The 17592-nt window shown below is 35.1% G+C and overlaps 4 protein-coding genes across 4 annotated transcripts; 1 reads left to right on the forward strand and 3 right to left on the reverse strand.

Moving 5' to 3' along the window:
- Positions 1-3512: 3512 nt before the first annotated feature.
- On the forward strand, positions 3513-6186 carry LOC112770662 (auxin-responsive protein IAA27). The gene is made up of 5 exons (XM_025814993.3): positions 3513-4566; positions 4963-5192; positions 5289-5430; positions 5686-5747; positions 5833-6186. The coding sequence occupies exons 1-5, from the start codon at positions 4043-4045 to the stop codon at positions 5868-5870; spliced, it is 996 nt and encodes a 331-aa protein (XP_025670778.1). The 5' UTR covers positions 3513-4042; the 3' UTR covers positions 5871-6186.
- Positions 6187-7151: 965 nt separating this feature from the next.
- Positions 7152-10131, reverse strand: LOC112771872 (uncharacterized). Its single transcript, XM_025816700.3, has 4 exons — positions 9164-10131; positions 8265-8709; positions 8047-8162; positions 7152-7684 (listed from the first exon to the last, which is right to left on the reverse strand). The coding sequence occupies exons 1-4, from the start codon at positions 9603-9605 to the stop codon at positions 7272-7274; spliced, it is 1416 nt and encodes a 471-aa protein (XP_025672485.1). The 5' UTR covers positions 9606-10131; the 3' UTR covers positions 7152-7271.
- Positions 10132-10940: 809 nt separating this feature from the next.
- LOC112773310 (protein JINGUBANG) lies at positions 10941-12656 on the reverse strand. Its single transcript, XM_025818390.3, has 2 exons — positions 11922-12656; positions 10941-11846 (listed from the first exon to the last, which is right to left on the reverse strand). The coding sequence occupies exons 1-2, from the start codon at positions 12504-12506 to the stop codon at positions 11097-11099; spliced, it is 1335 nt and encodes a 444-aa protein (XP_025674175.1). The 5' UTR covers positions 12507-12656; the 3' UTR covers positions 10941-11096.
- Positions 12657-13360: 704 nt separating this feature from the next.
- LOC112772557 (putative ALA-interacting subunit 4) lies at positions 13361-14902 on the reverse strand. The gene is made up of 3 exons (XM_029295280.2): positions 14835-14902; positions 13839-14327; positions 13361-13726 (listed from the first exon to the last, which is right to left on the reverse strand). Exons 2-3 carry the CDS (start codon positions 14241-14243, stop codon positions 13433-13435), a joined length of 699 nt encoding a protein of 232 aa, XP_029151113.2. The 5' UTR covers positions 14244-14327; positions 14835-14902; the 3' UTR covers positions 13361-13432.
- Positions 14903-17592: the final 2690 nt, after the last annotated feature.

Consider the following 17592-nt stretch of genomic DNA (forward strand, 5'->3'; position numbering starts at 1 on the left):
AATTAATGAAAGGAAAATAACATTAAAAAAGAGTTATGAATAATAATTGATGGATAGGAAATAAATGGTGTGATAATAATGTTACAGTAAGATACAGCTGCCTGTGTCTGTGTTTCTCCGCCGTCCCGTACCTAAAATTGCACAAACAAGTTAGGTTTGCAATACATACATAGATTATAGATATATGTATGAACCACACTAGCTACTATCTAATCTACTACTACTACTACACTATGTGCTGTGTTTTGTGTCTGCATGTATGTCAGTATCAGCCTCAATTTTGGACAAGATCATTAATCCCATACTTCTTGCTTTTTCAACTACCAACGATTTTCCAATCATGCCTTAGCTTGCTTCCTTATATATTTCCCCTAAAATATATGCAAATACTCGCATACACTAACTTTTACACTATCTTCTTGTTTAAAGTTATATACATATTTAAAAATATTATTTATAAAAATAAAATCAGTTATTAAAATTAATTATTATATATTTATATAAATATATATTGTATAATTTATTTTTAATATATATTTTATATTAGTTACTCATTTTAATGTACATTTAATATAATTAATATATATTCGACGAAACTATTTCTTATATATATATATATATATATATATGTTTTTTAAATTCAAATTAAAACGTTAATACTTAATGTATCGCACTACTACTTAATGATATTTAAATTCAAACCGATCCAAATTAAACTGCTCATGCAATCCAATTCAAATAGAAAATCGATTAAAACCGCACTAATTCGGATTTGATTGGATTTTATTTTTTTACAAACCGTGGGATCGGATCGAATTTTGGATCTATTTTTCATAACCGATCCAATCCAATCCAAACCGCACAATGTGCTATATAATATTATTATTTTATTATTATATTTATAATTATCCTTATAATATGTTTAATTTATTATACATTTTTATATTATTGATGTATTATTATTATTTAATAAATATTTTATGTTCAAAATGTTATTTATTATTTATTTTAACTAACCTATAATTTTATTTCTATGTTATGTTATCGTTGGCTTTTTAAGATATTGTTGAGACTTGTTATGTCATTGTTAATTATTTAAAATTTGATGTTGAGACTTGTTATATGTATTTAATGTTTTTAATTTACAAAATCGCAAATCCAATTTAATTCAAACCGCTTGAAATTGGATCGGATCGGATCGAATTTTTTTAAAAACATCATCCAATCCAAATCGTACCGCAAGTAAAATTAGCATTCGAATCGGATGAGTTTTTGACTCAAAACCGATCCAAACCGCACCGCGAACACCCCTACTACTACCGGTCTATTTTATTATCTTACATTGAAATTAAAATTTACTTTTACTTTTAAAATATACGTAAATAATAATAATAGTCAATGCAAACTCAGCTCGTTCTTTTAGATAGCTACTAGAATTTTGCTAATAACTAAAATTACGTACATTTTTAACAAATTTGTTAATTCATACAAAATATCTTGTCAGTTATAAATCTTAACGGAAGAATGAAAAAGAAAAGAAAAGAAAATCTCTATTGACTTAACTATCTGATCCATTAATTAAATAGAGGGAGTATGAGTGATAATTGAAGCTGAGACTATGAATAATATTAACGGTAATATTAAGAAGATAAAAACATAAGATTGAGAAGATAAGGTAAGAGATGAGGGAGATGATAGATATATAATTTATGAAAAATGAAATATGTGGAATGATGAGATATTTGTTTGCATAAATTAAATTTGAAAAAACACAAGTCCGTGAGAGTGAGAGGAACACCGTTTTGTCCCCTAACGAAGAGAAAGAGTGTCCTACACACCGTTGGATGAGAGTGTTTTCTTTTCCAACTTTTGGAGGCTTCACAATATTAATTATTATGATTCGATACGTTTAGATACGGGCGTGCCATTGAAATGGATTCACTGCACCGTCACTCACAGTTATTATTATTATTATTATTATTATTATTATTATTATTATTATTATTATTATTATTATTATTATTATTATTATTATTATTCCTTGACTTTGTGTTCTTACTTTACTACTAAATACACTCATGTTAGGACATGTTAATGTTAAAGTGGAACACTGCGTAAAAGGTTGCCGGGGAACCTCTTCCTACTATTCCCTCGTACTAAGTTCCTGCTTAAATATTATTATATTAATATTAATGTAATGTATGTATCTTAGTACCTTTAATGATAAAACCGTTCACTACCTATACTAAAATTATAATACTTACCTATATATATATATATATTTCCAGCAAAAAACACTTGTGAAATTCATACAATAATATACATATCCTATGATGCACAGACACCTGCACGGACACGGGGTACGACACGATATGAGACACGTCGACATGCGAATTTTAAAATCTTACATGACACGGAGATACGCATACATATAAAATATAAAGTATTTTTTAGATAAATCGTAATAATATTTTGTTATTTTATTGATATTAAAATATAAATTAAAATTTTTAATTATTTTTAATGTCTTATTTTAATTATATCAAGTATTTAAAATATTTTTTGTTTTAATAAATAATAATACATACTATATCTAAATTTATTTTAAGAATATATATTAAGAATAAGACTGGACACACGGACACGTGATAATACTTAGATGTGTTCAAGCGTGTCTGAAAAAAAATTTTTTATTTTTTATTAAGACACGGTTGAACACAGCAGACAGGTGTATCGAACGAGTGTCGAAAACATCGTGTGTAAAATGTGTCTGACACGCGGACACAGTGACTTATCCATGCTTCGTAGCATGCATTGCTTTCTGTAAATATATATACATATACCATTTAATGACCTCTTTACTCATAATAAGTTGCTTGGTTTTTTTTTGCTTTCTTTTTTACGATATTGACTCCAAATATGTAAATAATTTGATTCCAAAAGACTGGAAATTTTTAGCATAAGTTTTTCATCTCAATAAAATTATTTTACTTAATGGTTAACCATTTTTGTGTGATTTATTTACATTCTTTTCCTATATTGTGTGTGTATATATAATTGACGCGTATTTTTTGATTTATTAAGTATTTATATAAATACTTCAAATTACATCGACAACAATGTATATAATTTAAAATAATAAAGATGGGAATGTGCATGATTGTTTTATATGATTGAACATGTATGGGAACACTTTAATTTGCTTTCCATAAAAATAATATATGTGATTTTATTTTTAAGATAATAATATTTTGAATACTAAAAAGTGGCAGTTATTAAATGGTTTTTTTCTATTTAAATAAAAAAATTTACGTTTCTAGAAAATTCAACTTAGATTTCTCTGTTCTAATTTTGCAGTCTATACCTACAAAATTGTTCTATATGCTAATTAATAATACATAAAATCATAAATATTTTGCTATATATGTATACAAAATAAAAAAAATTAATACGTATTTTTATTTAAATAAAAAAGCTTTTACTAAAGTTAGTTTTCTATAGTGCCTACTTTCAATTAGTGTAGAATCTATATCATAATTTTAGATTGTGGTGTATATGATATGAGATACATTTCAAGTGTACCGGGAGTATCGGTGCTCCCGTTGTTTTAACCGTTAATTTGAATTATAAAAAATATATATAATATATATTAATTAAAATCAACGGTTAAAACAACTGATGCACTTGAAATGTTTCCTATGATATATATACTTTCATTGAGATGTAGACAAATATTGATTTTCAATTTTTCATACATGCATATCAAGGTTAGTTTCTTTTCTTTGTTAAAAAATTGAATTAGTGATTAATTAATATCACCAAAATTATAATTAACAAAGGCAAGGCTCAAGAAGGTTCTTTTTTCCACATTAACAAAGGCCAGTTCTTCATTCATATGAATATCACACCATAATAACTTCTGTTCAAGCACACTTCAATTCTCTCTCTCTCTCTCTGGTGTAATATTATTTAGTCACACAAAACATATACTAAGTTTTCACCCTTGTTGCATAGCTTTGATTCTGAGTGTTGCCATATTTTGATGTCTACACCTTTGGAACATGATTACATAGGCTTAGCAGAGAAGAAGAAGATACCTTCATCATCATCTTCTTCTTCTTCTTCTGAAGATGGAAAGACCTTCAAGGAGACTGAGTTAAGGCTTGGCCTACCAGGTTCTGAGTCTCCAGAGAGAAAACCACTTTCTGGGGTGTCTCTCTCTCTATTTGGGAAGCTCAATAACAACAACAATGTGATGAACCACCATGTCCATGTGGCTGGTGCTAAGAGAGGCTTTTCTGATGCCATTGATGCTAAATGGGGTTTCTCTGATGCTCATGGATCTGACTCTGACTTGGGAAAAGCTTCTGCTTTGTTTTCACCAAGAGGAGCAGGGAATGTTGTTGGAAAGCCTCCATTGGACCCCAAAACCATTAGCACCCAGCAAGGAAATACCATTAACACCCCTGCTTCTGCTTCACAAGCCATCAAAGAGTCCAAGCCTCTTCAGGAAAAGAACCCTCAACTTCCTGCTACTAATGAACATGCTAGTGCTCCTGCTTCTAAGTAAGTCAACTTGGTGCAGATTTCATGTTTTGGTTGCTTGATTAAACTGAAAGATGTATGATTCATGAAACTAGTCTGATTGGCTGTTACAATGTTGTTTTCTTCTCACACAATTTAAAATTATAATGCCAAATTAAAATGCTACTATGATATTATGTTTTATGTACTATGTTGAATGTATTTCTGATAACTTCCATGAATAAAAATTAAATAAAATAAATCTGAGGTAGCAGGCTTGTAATCTTAGTATGATTGAAAAAGAATTGTTCATAGTTAGTGTGATTGTTAGTTAAATTTTTGTGTTTCAGTGTGATATAGTTTGTGTATGTTCTTCTCTGCATGGAAATTCAAGTCTGGAGGCTGTTGATATATCAAAATTTCCATTTTTTGCAACAGGGCACAGGTTGTGGGGTGGCCACCAATTCGATCGTTTCGAAAGAACACCATGGCCTCTAATTTGACAAAGAACAATGATGAAGCTGAAGGGAAACCAGGATTTGGTTGTTTGTATGTGAAGGTAAGCATGGATGGTGCTCCTTATCTAAGAAAGGTTGATCTCAAAACCTATAGCAACTATAAGGAACTTTCTTCAGCTCTTGAGAAGATGTTCAGCTGCTTCACCATTGGTATTTTCTTTAACTACTTTTTTTTTTGTTCCTTTTCTTTATAAGCAATTTTTTTTTTCTTTAGTTTGAGTTGCAACTTCTCTAATGGAAAATTAGGTCAGTGCAACTCTCCTGGGCTGCCTGGAAAAGATGGATTAAGTGAGAGCTCTTTGAGGGATCTTCTCCATGGCTCTGAATATGTTCTTACTTATGAAGACAAGGATGGAGATTGGATGCTTGTGGGAGATGTTCCTTGGGAGTATGTTATTTCTATTTTTGTTACAAATTTTATATAAAATCCTATATACAAAAAATTAGCCATCAATCTCATAAGTTTAATTATTCTACTATAGCATGTTTGATTATTCTGATAATCAATTATTTAGTTGGGGAAAAAGTGTGAATTTTGTATGTATAAATATATATCTTGGTTTGTATGTGGCATTTTTGCTTTACATGTTATTCCTTTAAAGATCATATCCAATTTTAATAAACAAATTCTTTGTTGATGCAGGATGTTCACTGACTCGTGCAGGAGACTGAGGATCATGAAAGGGTCTGAGGCAATTGGACTAGGTACATCTTACACTAAACATGTTGGATTACTAGATTAAGATTCAAGATTGCTTAAAGATTCTGTTGTGATTTGTTTTGGTTGCAGCTCCAAGAGCAGTGGAAAAATCAAAGAGCCAAAACTAGTGCAGAAATTGTTGAACCATACTGAAGTATTTGTTTAAAAAAATTATAGTTATAGTAAAATGTTTACAAAGGAGTTTGAATTTATGATGGTTCTGTTGCTGATAAGAAACACTGCTGCTACTATATGTAATTCAGTGTCTCAGTTTTTGTGCATTTATTATAGCCTGACAAGTTTTCTTCCACCACCAGTAGAATTCAACTGGAGACTTCCAGATCATATATAAACAAATATATATATATATATTTTGTTTGTTCTCTATATTTTGTGTAACTTTGGATTCCTGTTGCTGTATAAAAAGAATTGCTTGTTGTGCTATCTCTTTCTTTTATGTATTTGCTTATGCTGGCATATTGTATTAGATACTCAATACACTCTTACATCTTTGCTTTGAAATGTTGTTAGCTTTGCAAAATTATCCCATTATTTTAGATTTCAAGAACACACTCTGTTTAACAGAACATAAGAAAAGCTCCTCCTAAGAAACTAGAAAGTGAAATTTGTTATCAAAGGTTTTTTTTTAACTTTTAAGGAAAAATATTAAGGTTATTATTAATCGGAGTATTTTTTTTAAAATAAAACTGAAGTTTTTATTTAATAAATACATTGAAAATCAAACTCTTTTTATATACACTTTTTCGGTTGATAACCTTCACATGTGTCCATACATGTTAAAGTGTTAAACAACCCTAAATAAAATGGCTTGTGATTTTAATTTATTAATTAATTTAAAATAAAAAATGTTTGGTAACTAAAGAAAATTAGTCAAAAGCAGCCATAACTTGCTTTATTTAGCATTCATTAATTGTTGCAACAATTAATTAATGCTAAATAAAAAAATTCTGACTTTTTTTTTTGTCTACCTAGCATTACCCTTTAAAATTGTTATGATTGAGTTCGCCACTTTAGAATCTAATTTAGTTTGGTTGTGATATTTTTTCCAAAGTAAATCTTCCCGAAGATTTGTTACATCTAGGTAAAAGTAACTTCTCAAAATTGGTTATCAATTTTTCAACTATTAAAGCAAAAATTAATTGTCTCGTTATCAGTGTCTTTTCCCTCGTATTTAAGTAGATACTAACGGAAACAATGCTAGTCGTTAATGTTTATATCTGGCTGGAGAAAATAAGAAATGAACGGACACATACGTACAAAAATTTGCATTAGCTAGCGACCATTTAAAAGTTACATTAACAAGAACAAAAACACGTAAATAAACCAAATTAGGAAGAATTGAGCAGTGAGCAAAGGTGACTAGCTTGAATTTCAAATAAAGAGGAAAATAAGAATAAAAGAACACTACATTTTAAGCCAAATCAGGCTGAAGCAACAATTCGTACATAATACAGGTACAAAACTTTCATCTACTACATCCATACCCTCGTCTAAGCAAATCTAAATGACTATTTAGATATCTGTAGATAAACCATCTGAGTGTATCCATTAAATACAGAGTTGTCAAATTTGGACAAACCAAGCCTTTGGAACAAGCCATATCGCCCATCTTCAACGATAGGACTAGACACACGAGCAGGATCATACCTTGTTTGATGGGTTAGGGAAGGGCCGGCAACAGGAGGGAGTTCCCAGTAAACATCGAGAATAGATTCAATATACCGGCTGTTCTGGAAATGTTGTTCATATGATATTGGCTTGTTGCTGTGATTGAAGTTATCACGCATGTAGCCTCTAACTCCCCACCATGCTTCATCTGGCCCACACAGTTCTTCGATATCAACTGCTTTCTCCCAGAATTTCTTCCTTCTCGATCTGACCCTAGCTTCGTCACTGTCTTTAAAGCAGCTGTGTCCACCGCCTGACATAAACAAAGGAACAAGTTCAGTAAGTTTTCTAGTATTGAGATAACCACTTCTGATTTTGAATAGAGAATGATTCAATGATGAAATTTATGCAACTTTCCACAATTTTCTCTCCAGCTTCAAATCCCTCACTTCATATAGTAACCAATGCCATAACACAGTCCTCAAGTCAGTCAAATATTTTTTTTAGTTTGGCCAAAGGGTATTATGGATCTATAATTGAGATCTAATACCAACCACGCTTGTGCCAGTATATGTATATTGTAATGTAATTAAATTCATTCACTAGAATATACTGACAGAAAAAGAAATTTCAGTAGAATATCATAATACACTAGGAAGGCGAGATATTACACACCACTTATATAAGATTGATCACATATCTGCCTCAATGAATAATGGTCACCAGTTCCAGTGTCATAATTGTCCTCAAACACAAGATGTCGGAATCCAGCTTTCAAGGCTTGCTCAACTCTGCTCATTAACATATATAAAATAACAATAATAATAAGCAACAGAAGTTTCATCAGAACAATCAACTATTGAACCAAGAATGTCAAAGATTTTGGAAGTAACCTTTTCAATTCATTCTGATGGTCATCGAAAAATATAAGCACGCGACTAAGGTCAGTAATCCCATGTTTCTTCATCACTTTGGGCCAGTCAACACTTCCAAAATCAACAAAGTCCTTTCCAGCATAATATGTGCAGTTTCCATCAACATAGGCAGGTCCCTTTTTCAGATACTTTTCTGGATGCCTAGGTGAAAGAGAAATAATTGGTCTGTCCGGCATAGCCTGCCGTAAAACCCAAGTTGAATGTCCCTTGAAAGCACCACTCTCAATCATCAGTTCTGGTTGCAACCACCGGGTCATAAACCAAAGCCCAAAGCTGTGGTCAAAACCCATCCCATACATGTTGTTTTTGATTGGCCGAGTTTCATATATAGGCACAAATTCTTCTAAAGCTCTAAGCAGATCTTTCGATGTCCATTCTACTGTTTTACCAAGTTTCGATCTGCCTTTACCAAGGATGAGACTATAAGCATCCAGCAAAAACAAAATGTATGACTAAATGATTTCAAAGTGTATATTCAAACTTCAACATCTAATTCTCAGCTCCAAAATCTCATGAATGGTTGCTTTATTGAGCTCATTTATAGCATATCAAAATAATAATACTAATTAGAATCGCCGCTATCTTTGAACTGTGAGCTTGTTTAATATATAGAATTTAATGAAGTGAATAATGCGAAATCCATAAACAACTAATTAAGGAATGTAGCTCAAATCAGGATCAGGATCCGGAAATAATTAAATGAATCACATTTTAACAGTTCAGTTTGATCTTCCAGAAACAATCTAGCTAGCATTTTTAGTTTCGCACTCTCGATCCAAACGAAAACCGAATCAAGACAAAATTACAAACCCTAAGATAAAAAAGAAGTAAGATCAGATCAGACGGTAGAAACTTACACCAGGGCACGCCGAGGGTTCCAAAATCGGAAGCGAGGCCGTCGAGGCCGAAGAATCCGGCGCGAGATACGGGGTTGTAGGACGAGATGCAGACGAAGCCGCGCGAAGTGAAGAGCAACGAGGACGCAGCGAAGACCACGAGCAGCAGGAACACGGCGGCGCAAAGCCAGTAGGAGGTGGAGGAGGAGGAGGAGGCGGATGCGGTGGTTCCGAGGAGGCGGGAGATGTAATTGGAAGCCCTGTTGGTGGCGCGGAAGAGGATGTTGTTGTTCTTCTTGGTCTTGGATTCGTCAGCGTTGGCAGCGGAGGCGGAAGATTCGTCGTCGTCGGCGAAGAGAGTGCCGCGGCGGGAGGAGAGTGCCCTCTCCAACATGTTTGTACCGAAATGGTGATGGCGGTGTGTCGGAGTTGTGCTCTGTGGCGATGACGATGCTGATGACATTCTTTATTTCTTGTATTTATATTTATTTCTTTTTTTTTTCCTTCTAATTTCTATTTTATTTATTTATTTATTATTATTATTATTATTATTATTATTATTATTATTATTATTATTATTCTCTTCTTTGTTTTTGTTGTTCTTCACATGATCCCATGATTCCCATCACATCACATCACGTACCATGCTCTCTTTTGTTTTGATTGCTCTTTTAGTCTTTTCAGTTACTAACTAGATGAACTTCTTAATCTCCTAACTTATAAAGTTTTACTAGTAGTATATATTTGTATTTAATGTTTCTACCAATCTAACTAATAAATGTTTTATTTAAAGTAAATCTAATAAATTAGTCACGAATGGAACAATATAATTGTTTTGTATCTTGAAATGATAAAATGAGAAGCGGAGGAAATTAAAAGGAAAAAAAAAAAAAAAAGCAAAACAAAACAGAAAGAAAGCATAATATTAAGTGGAATACAACTTAGAAAAGAATATAAGAATGCTGAATTCATGGCTAGGGAAGTCCTTCGAAATTGAATAGAAGAAAAAAATGGTTAATATAAGATCATGAGTACTTATTCCTTATTTGACAAGAAAGGGACTATAGCGGTTCTCATGAAGGCAAGCATATACTATTCCACACACTTTCCAATTTCCTCATATTTGCATATTCTTTAAACGCGTTTAATAATATAATAATATAACTTAAATGTGCATCGATTAAATTTGAAGGATGCCAATTACAGAATTACTACTCTGCAATGGTGTGTCTTGGAGCTGTGTTTGGGTGCAAGCGCTCCAACTCAATTGTAGGGTATCTTTTATCAGCCTTGGTTTCCATATCAATTCTTTGTGTTTTGCGTTTGCTATGTTATGGCCTTTACCGCTTTCTAAAGAGGAGAGAAACAAATACTCATCATCATGATGCTGCACAGAACACAAGGCTTGGCCAAATAGAATAGTGTAGTGTGTTGTATGTGTTTGCATTATGATTCAATCTATTTCACTTTCATTTTTATGTTTGTATTATTGTTGGTCTGTTTTGATGTCAAGTGTTCAAACTTGAAAGCTCATTCAATAATAGATCATTCCTTCTCATTTATACTGCCTATTCCATTAAACTTGATTACTTTCTATTTAGTTTAACAAAGATACAAATGTCAATAAAAGAATAAATGACCATTTGTATCCATAAAAGATGAAAACACTGACATATGTACCCACACTAGATCGAAACTAAACTTGTACCCACGCAAGATGTCCTCCGTGTGACAAAAGTATCCTACGTGGCACTCCAACCCTCCAAAGACATGGTACTTTTATCACACGGAGGACATCTTGCATGGGTACAAGTTTAGTTTCAATTTAGCGTGGGTACATATGTCAGCGTTTTCATCTTTCATGGGTACAAATGGTCATTTATTCGTCAATAAAACTACCATAACTCCAAGGAAACAAGTGGTTACAATAGATTAGTGCTGATTGAAGTCTCTGTTAGAGTTCAAAATACTTAGCAGCAGAATGTGAAGAGCAGTGATTATGATTGTTAGTATTATTAGTATCGAGATTCTTGGAATGAGTGACACGCCAAAGCTTCAAGACACCGTCAAGGCTACCAGTGCAAACAGTGCAACTATCTTCAATGTTATCATCAACCAACCTTCCTCCAATGAAAGCAGTTACACACCTAATTGGACCTCTATGGCCAACAAGAACGGCTAAACAAGTGTGTTGGCCATCTTGCTCCCTAGCCCAAACCCTGCTTGTTGAATCAGCTGAGCCACTAACCATGAACTTAGCCACACTAGCCAAGCACATAACTGCATGTGTGTGGCCTTGGATTGAACCACCATATTGCAATTGCCCTGCAAACCAACCCTTTAGCCAGTAGTGTATGTAGCCGTCAGTGCAGCCGCCGTACAAGATGGCGCCGTCCGGGGTAAGCGTCAAGGCTTTTACAGGAGAATGCTTGGCGTGCAAGGTAACTGTCAGGGAATGGGGCTGGTCGTGGCTGCAGAAGTTGCGCCGCCAAACTCGGACCGTGGCATCGTCGGAGGCAGTGTAGAGAACTCCATCATCAGCTACAATGATGGCATTGATTGGCTCCGGGTGGGCTTTGATTGTCTCTATGCACTTCAAGTCAGAGATTCGCCATACTTTGACTGTTTTGTCTAGTGAAGCAGTGTATAGAATGTCCTCTGCTGTGTTAATCGCCATTGATGTGATTAGCCCCTTATGCTTCATCTGATAATTGCATTTAAGACGTGTTTAGTAGTTAATATAAGACATAAATATAGAAGCTCTGATATATATACTTACTGTCTTGTCTTTGCCGGCGATGTAGCTGCGGACATAGCCAACAGTCTTAGGTATGGAAGCCAAACGAACATGCTTCAAAACCTTATCCCAAGTCCTTCTCCATACTCTAATCTTGCCATCAGCATAAGCTGCATAAACCGTGTCGTTGGACACCTCAAGAGCCACCACCCTGCAAGCCTTGGTCCTCAGCTGGCCGTACTCGGTGAACTCAGGGAGCTTCCACAGCCTGACAAGGTTGGATTCGGAGCCTGTGTAGACCAGGCCGTTGGAGGAGAGGGCTATGGAGAGGATCTGTCCATCGTTTCTGAGGACAGAGGAGGCGCAGTGGTATGTGGTTTGAGGGTCACAATGGTGAGAGAGCTTTGTAGGGGAAGAAGAAGGAGTATAGTTCTGATGGAGAGGAGAGGAAACCGGAGAGGTTTGGAGGCTGCGCGAAAGCGTAGGACATGAGAGGCGAGGAGGGGATTGAAGTAGCTTTGTGAGAGGGTTTTCTTTTGTGGAGATGCTTCTCAAGAAGTTGCTGTTCTGAGTTGTGGATCTAAAGTCAAAAGATGGTGTGGGATCAGGTGAGTTGGAAGAGTCCATTGATTCATTGATCTTTCTTTGTGTTCCTTCAGTGATGTGTAGTGGTGGCAGCTATGAATATTATGGTTTTATGGTTTATGAATGAAGTAGGTGGAATGAAATAGGAGTGGTGGTGGTAGATGTTTCCTATAACTTGTGTTTATTGCAGAGTTTGATGGACGTTCTGAGTATTAAAGGAGAAAAGAACAAGCTAAGGAGTATTGTTATATAAGTTACTATTGCTTATGTACAAATAACATTCAATTTCTTTGGAGCTATCAAATTGATAATTGTTTTAAGGGCAAGGTTAGATAATTGTAGACGAAATTGATCTCAACTGTTTCCTGAATTTGCCCAACAGGCATTAATTTATAAGTTCCATTGGAGGAATGACTTAAAGTATGAATCAGTAAATGGCTCACCAAATTGTTTGGAATTAAAGATGGTGGCAGGTGCATAAACTGATGCTAATAATAAATGGCAGTAGATTTTAGGAACCAATAACTTAGGACTTTTATTTTTCTTCTATTCATTGTTCCTGTTACTAAATGTAGGCACAATTGTAATATATTTTAGTCATTTTAGGCATTCATACACATTTATTTGGTTTACTTGTCTCTGTCATTATTAATTAAATTTCATTTCAGTCCTATTGATTATGGAAAAATATAGGTAATCAACAACATTTTTGAACAATGTGTGAATAATGTGAATTAATAGGAGAATTAGAACACATACAACATGGTAACTTTCACTCACATCACAATGTTTATATACACCTAATGAAGTAAAAAAAAAAATGATAGCAGTAATCATTTTAGAATCCCTGGATTTTTGTTCCAAGACAAGTAGGAGGGATCCCCAAGAGGCCTGCACATAAGTTTGGAATGGAAAATAAGTTTGAAATTCAGAAGTTAAGTAAATAAAATAAAATTATAGCATTTTGTTTACCTTGGCTTGATGACATAGAGTAGTATGAATACTATAGCGCAGAGCAAGGATACCCCACCAACAAAAAGGTATGCCATCCCTAAGAAGGGATTCTTTCCACCAATCCAAGTTGCAGTTGATAGAATGAGCCTCTTATTCCCACCAAACTCATATGTGTTATAATTGTTTTCTATAACTATTTCTACAAGATCATTCACTTCCAGGTTAGTCTCAATCTTCCCATACAGTTTTCTGAAAGATGGCAGTGCTGCCGTTCTCATCCAAACAATCAGATCCTCTTGTTGATTCAACTGGTACATATTAATTCATGCATGAAATCAAATAGTTTAAAAAGTTTAACACGACTATTTTACACTGTCAGTGTATCAAAAGAAATAGATCAAGTAGATATAACAACAGTACAGGTATGTTTTCATCGAGTTTCGCGCCTCCAACTAGACCTCCAAGTTGAAAATTCTTGGGATAAACCTTGGAGCCAAATTTGTGGGATCTATCACTCCCCCATGATATGTCTTTCTTGTTGACGGTCAAACTCTTGGTGTTGACCCAAAACTTGTAAGTGTCATTGAAGAGAGACCAAGCAATGAGGCCGCATGGAACAATTGGCATGCTACCATTGGTTTTGTCTTGTGGATAACAATTTGTTGTGTCTCCTTCAGAGGCTGGATTCACTAGCTGCTTGTCATTTCTACTCTTCACATACCTTCGATGGTTCTGGTAGTAATTATCAAGCTGGTAATAGATGAAGATAGGGCCTTGCATTTTGCGTTCGACGGTCCATGATGTCGTGCATGTCTTGTTTGTCATGTCGTTTTTGATAAATGCCACCGCGTTTTGAGCATGGATCTCGTTAAGGCATTTGTCGTCGTATCTGATTGCAGCCTCTTCCACCTGCATGCATTCGTCCACCATCAATACGTTCATTAACAAAAATGTTATTCGTACGTTAAGATTAACCACTAAAATTAGCGACTAATATATTTGTATACAGGTGAAAACTCAAGTGCAGTCAATTTCACGTAAAATTGATATCTAAGAGCCGTTAGATGATTTGACTGATTTGACAAAATTTTCATCTAACAGCTCTCAAGTATCAACTTCACGTGAAATTGACTGCACCTGAGTTTTCACCTTGTATACAAGTATAAAAACAACATAAATAACCACCAATCAAATAAAAATACACTACATCCTAATTTAATACTACTAATTAAATTTAAGATTAATTTACTCTTTTAATCCTATTAATTCACATTATTCATACATTGTTCAAAAATGTTGTTGATTACCTATATTTTTCTTTATTTTATTCATTATGACTGATTTTAACGGTTGATTTTGGTGAACATTGATAGTCGGTGAATTAAAGAGAGAGAGAGAGAGATATGTATATATTACGCTTTCTGATGAAAACAATGAAGCAAGACCGACGGGGATGAAAACGATTCCTACGACAGTGAATGTGGAAATGACCTGGGAATTGAAAAAGAATAAAGATGACGATTGATTGCATTATTGTTGGTAGAATTATAATATAATATATAATATATATACCTACCCAACCAGGTGTTAGGATTGGTTTCCATGCAGGAAGTTCTTGCTGTGAGAACTTTGAATCTAGCAATTAAGAAATAATTAATAAGAGAGAAATAAAAGAGTGTGGAAAAAAAAGGAGAAGAAGGAAGAAAGAAACTGACATTTGGGTTTCTTAGAATACTTCTTGGGTGTGGGAGCAGAGTGTGGTTCCATCATTGTTGCTGCAGAATAATAAGTTTGTTAATGGAGGAGACTTGTAAAAGAAGTTATCAAGTTCGGAGAACCGCAGAATGATTCCAACTAACTGCAAATGCAAATTAAATTTGGACCATCTTACCACCGCAACTGCCGCTCCTCCCTCCCTATATCTCCCTTAGCTCCACTTTATAAATAATAAGATAAATTCAATGATTGAGAATGAAATAACTTGTACTTATTTTTTGTAGGTAATATAATCTTCTATTTGGATCTTTTAAAAATATTTTAGAAAAAATAACTGATATTTATATTATACTTATACTTATAGAATTATTTAAGATAATTAATGAATTATAGCTCAAATGCTATTTGTTTTCCTTTCCTCTGTAAAGGTCTCTATTTTTAGCCTCTCTTGATGTACGAAAAAGAAAAAAACAATTTATCCATTTATCATTTTGAATAATCCTACATTTGTTATAGCTCAAATGCTATTTGTTTTACTAATTTATCCACTAGAGGCAATGCCATCAACTGAGGAAGTACGAGAGGCTGTTTGGGACTGTGAGTCCAGTAAAGCACCAGGTAGTGACGGGTATAACATGAAATTCATAAAGAATTGTTGGGAGGAGCTGGGTCAGGAGTTCACTGCAGCTGTGTTGGGTTTTTTTCAGAATGCAAAGTTACCAGCAGATGCTAATATTACTTGGGTGGCGTTAGCTCCAAAATTTGTGGGAGCTAAGGAAATTAAGGACTTAAGACCGATTAGTATGGTTGGCTGTGTGTACAAGGTGATATCCAAAGTACTGGTACGAAGAATGCGTTCAGTGATGCCAAATCTAGTAGGAGAGACTCAGTCTGCGTTTGTCAAGGGCCGGAAAATACATGATGGTGCCCTCATTGCTTGCGAGACGGTCCAATGGCTGAAGATGCGGAAGAAGAAGGCGGCAATTGTCAAGCTAGACTTTCAGAAAGCCTATGACAGAGTGAGGTGGAGCTTTGTGGATATAGTACTGCAGAAGATGGGCTTTGGACTTAAATGGAGGACTTGGGTGAAGGAATGTGTGACTACAGCGTCTATGTCAGTGTTGATTAATGGGTCACCATCTAAGCCGTTCAAGATGGAGAGAGGTCTCAGACAAGGGGATCCTCTCTCTCCTTTTCTGTTTGTGCTTGTTGTTGATGTGCTGCACAGGATGGTGGGAGAGGCGGTAAGAAATGGCCGAATTTCCCCACTTCTGGTGGGAAGGGACAATATAGAATTGTCGCATCTACAATTTGCAGATGACACAATTTTATTTTGTCCACAGGAAACAGACACACTGGTGAATTATAAGAGACTCCTGCGCTGCTTTGAGTTGATGTCTGGCCTGAGCATCAACTTTGAAAAGTCGAGCCTAATCCCAATTAACTGTGAGAAGGAATGGGTGAGGAATATGTGTGGTTTGTTGGGGTGTGCTGAAGCGGCGTTGCCTGTTAGGTACTTAGGCATTCCTCTTGGCGCTAACCCTCGGTTGGTGAAGACTTGGAAACCAATTATAGACAAGGTGGAAGACAAGCTGAGCCTATGGAAAGCGAGAACTCTCAACAAAGCGGGTAAATTGGTTCTCATAAAATCTGTCCTCAATAGCTTGCCAACTTACTACTTAAGCTTGTATAAGATGCCAAAGGCGGTTGCAGAAAAGATAATTGGACTGCAGAGAAGGTTCTTATGGAGTAAAGAAGATGGGAACAGAGGGATGCCGATGGTGAGATGGGAGGTAGTTCAAGCCCCGAAAAAGCTAGGTGGTTTGGGGGTGGGAGATGCTTTAATTAGAAATGCATCGCTCCTATTCAAGTGGTGGTGGCGCTTCTCAAAGGAGGACTGCCCGCTTTGGAAGAAAGTGGTTTGCTCCTGTAATCAGCTAAACCCAACTGCGATGCTGTCAACTCAACAGTTGCCATCAGGAAGGGGCCCGTGGAAAGATATCTGCCAGCTTAATATTAAGGAGCAGCGTATAAGAAATATGATGATCAGTGGCTTGTCCATGGAGGTGGGAAACGGCCGAAGCACCCGGTTTTGGGAGGATACTTGGTTACAAGGTGGATCTTTGAAAGATTGTTTTCCGAGGCTCTTCTCTGTTTCAAATCAGCAAGGATCAGTAATAAGGGACTGTGGGTTTTGGGATGGGCTAGAGTGGGTGTGGAACTTCCAATGGAGGAGAGAACTCTTCCAATGGGAGCTAGAGCTGCTCAATCAACTCCACGACCGGTTACGGGTTGTAAGTTTATCGGTTGATAGGGAGGATTCAGTTGTTTGGAAATTTGACAAAAAAGGTGTTTTTTCTACTAAATCGTTTGTGCAGGTGTTGCAGAAAGAAACCCTCTCAGAGGACATCACGAGCTACAGCTTCACTAGCTCAATCTGGAGAGGCTTGGTTCCTCC

This window comes from Arachis hypogaea, chromosome 18 (genome assembly GCF_003086295.3).
Source record: "Arachis hypogaea cultivar Tifrunner chromosome 18, arahy.Tifrunner.gnm2.J5K5, whole genome shotgun sequence".
NCBI lineage: Eukaryota > Viridiplantae > Streptophyta > Magnoliopsida > Fabales > Fabaceae > Arachis > Arachis hypogaea.

Coding starts and splice junctions, on each gene's coding strand:
- LOC112773310 (XM_025818390.3), bottom strand. CDS start 12,506: ATGGACTCTTCCAACTCACCTGATCCCACACCATCTTTTGACTTTAGA. Junction 11,847..11,921: donor TCGCCGGCAAAGACAAGACA/GTAAGTATATAT, acceptor TGCAATTATCAG/ATGAAGCATAAGGGGCTAAT.
- LOC112772557 (XM_029295280.2), bottom strand. CDS start 14,243: ATGACAAACAAGACATGCACGACATCATGGACCGTCGAACGCAAAATG. Junction 13,727..13,838: donor AACTCGATGAAAACATACCT/GTACTGTTGTTA, acceptor AATATGTACCAG/TTGAATCAACAAGAGGATCT.
- LOC112771872 (XM_025816700.3), bottom strand. CDS start 9,605: ATGTCATCAGCATCGTCATCGCCACAGAGCACAACTCCGACACACCGC. Junction 8,710..9,163: donor AACCCTCGGCGTGCCCTGGT/GTAAGTTTCTAC, acceptor TCCTTGGTAAAG/GCAGATCGAAACTTGGTAAA. Junction 8,163..8,264: donor CATCAGAATGAATTGAAAAG/GTTACTTCCAAA, acceptor GTTAATGAGCAG/AGTTGAGCAAGCCTTGAAAG.
- LOC112770662 (XM_025814993.3), top strand. CDS start 4,043: ATGTCTACACCTTTGGAACATGATTACATAGGCTTAGCAGAGAAGAAG. Junction 5,431..5,685: donor GTGGGAGATGTTCCTTGGGA/GTATGTTATTTC, acceptor TTGTTGATGCAG/GATGTTCACTGACTCGTGCA. Junction 5,748..5,832: donor GTCTGAGGCAATTGGACTAG/GTACATCTTACA, acceptor TTTTGGTTGCAG/CTCCAAGAGCAGTGGAAAAA.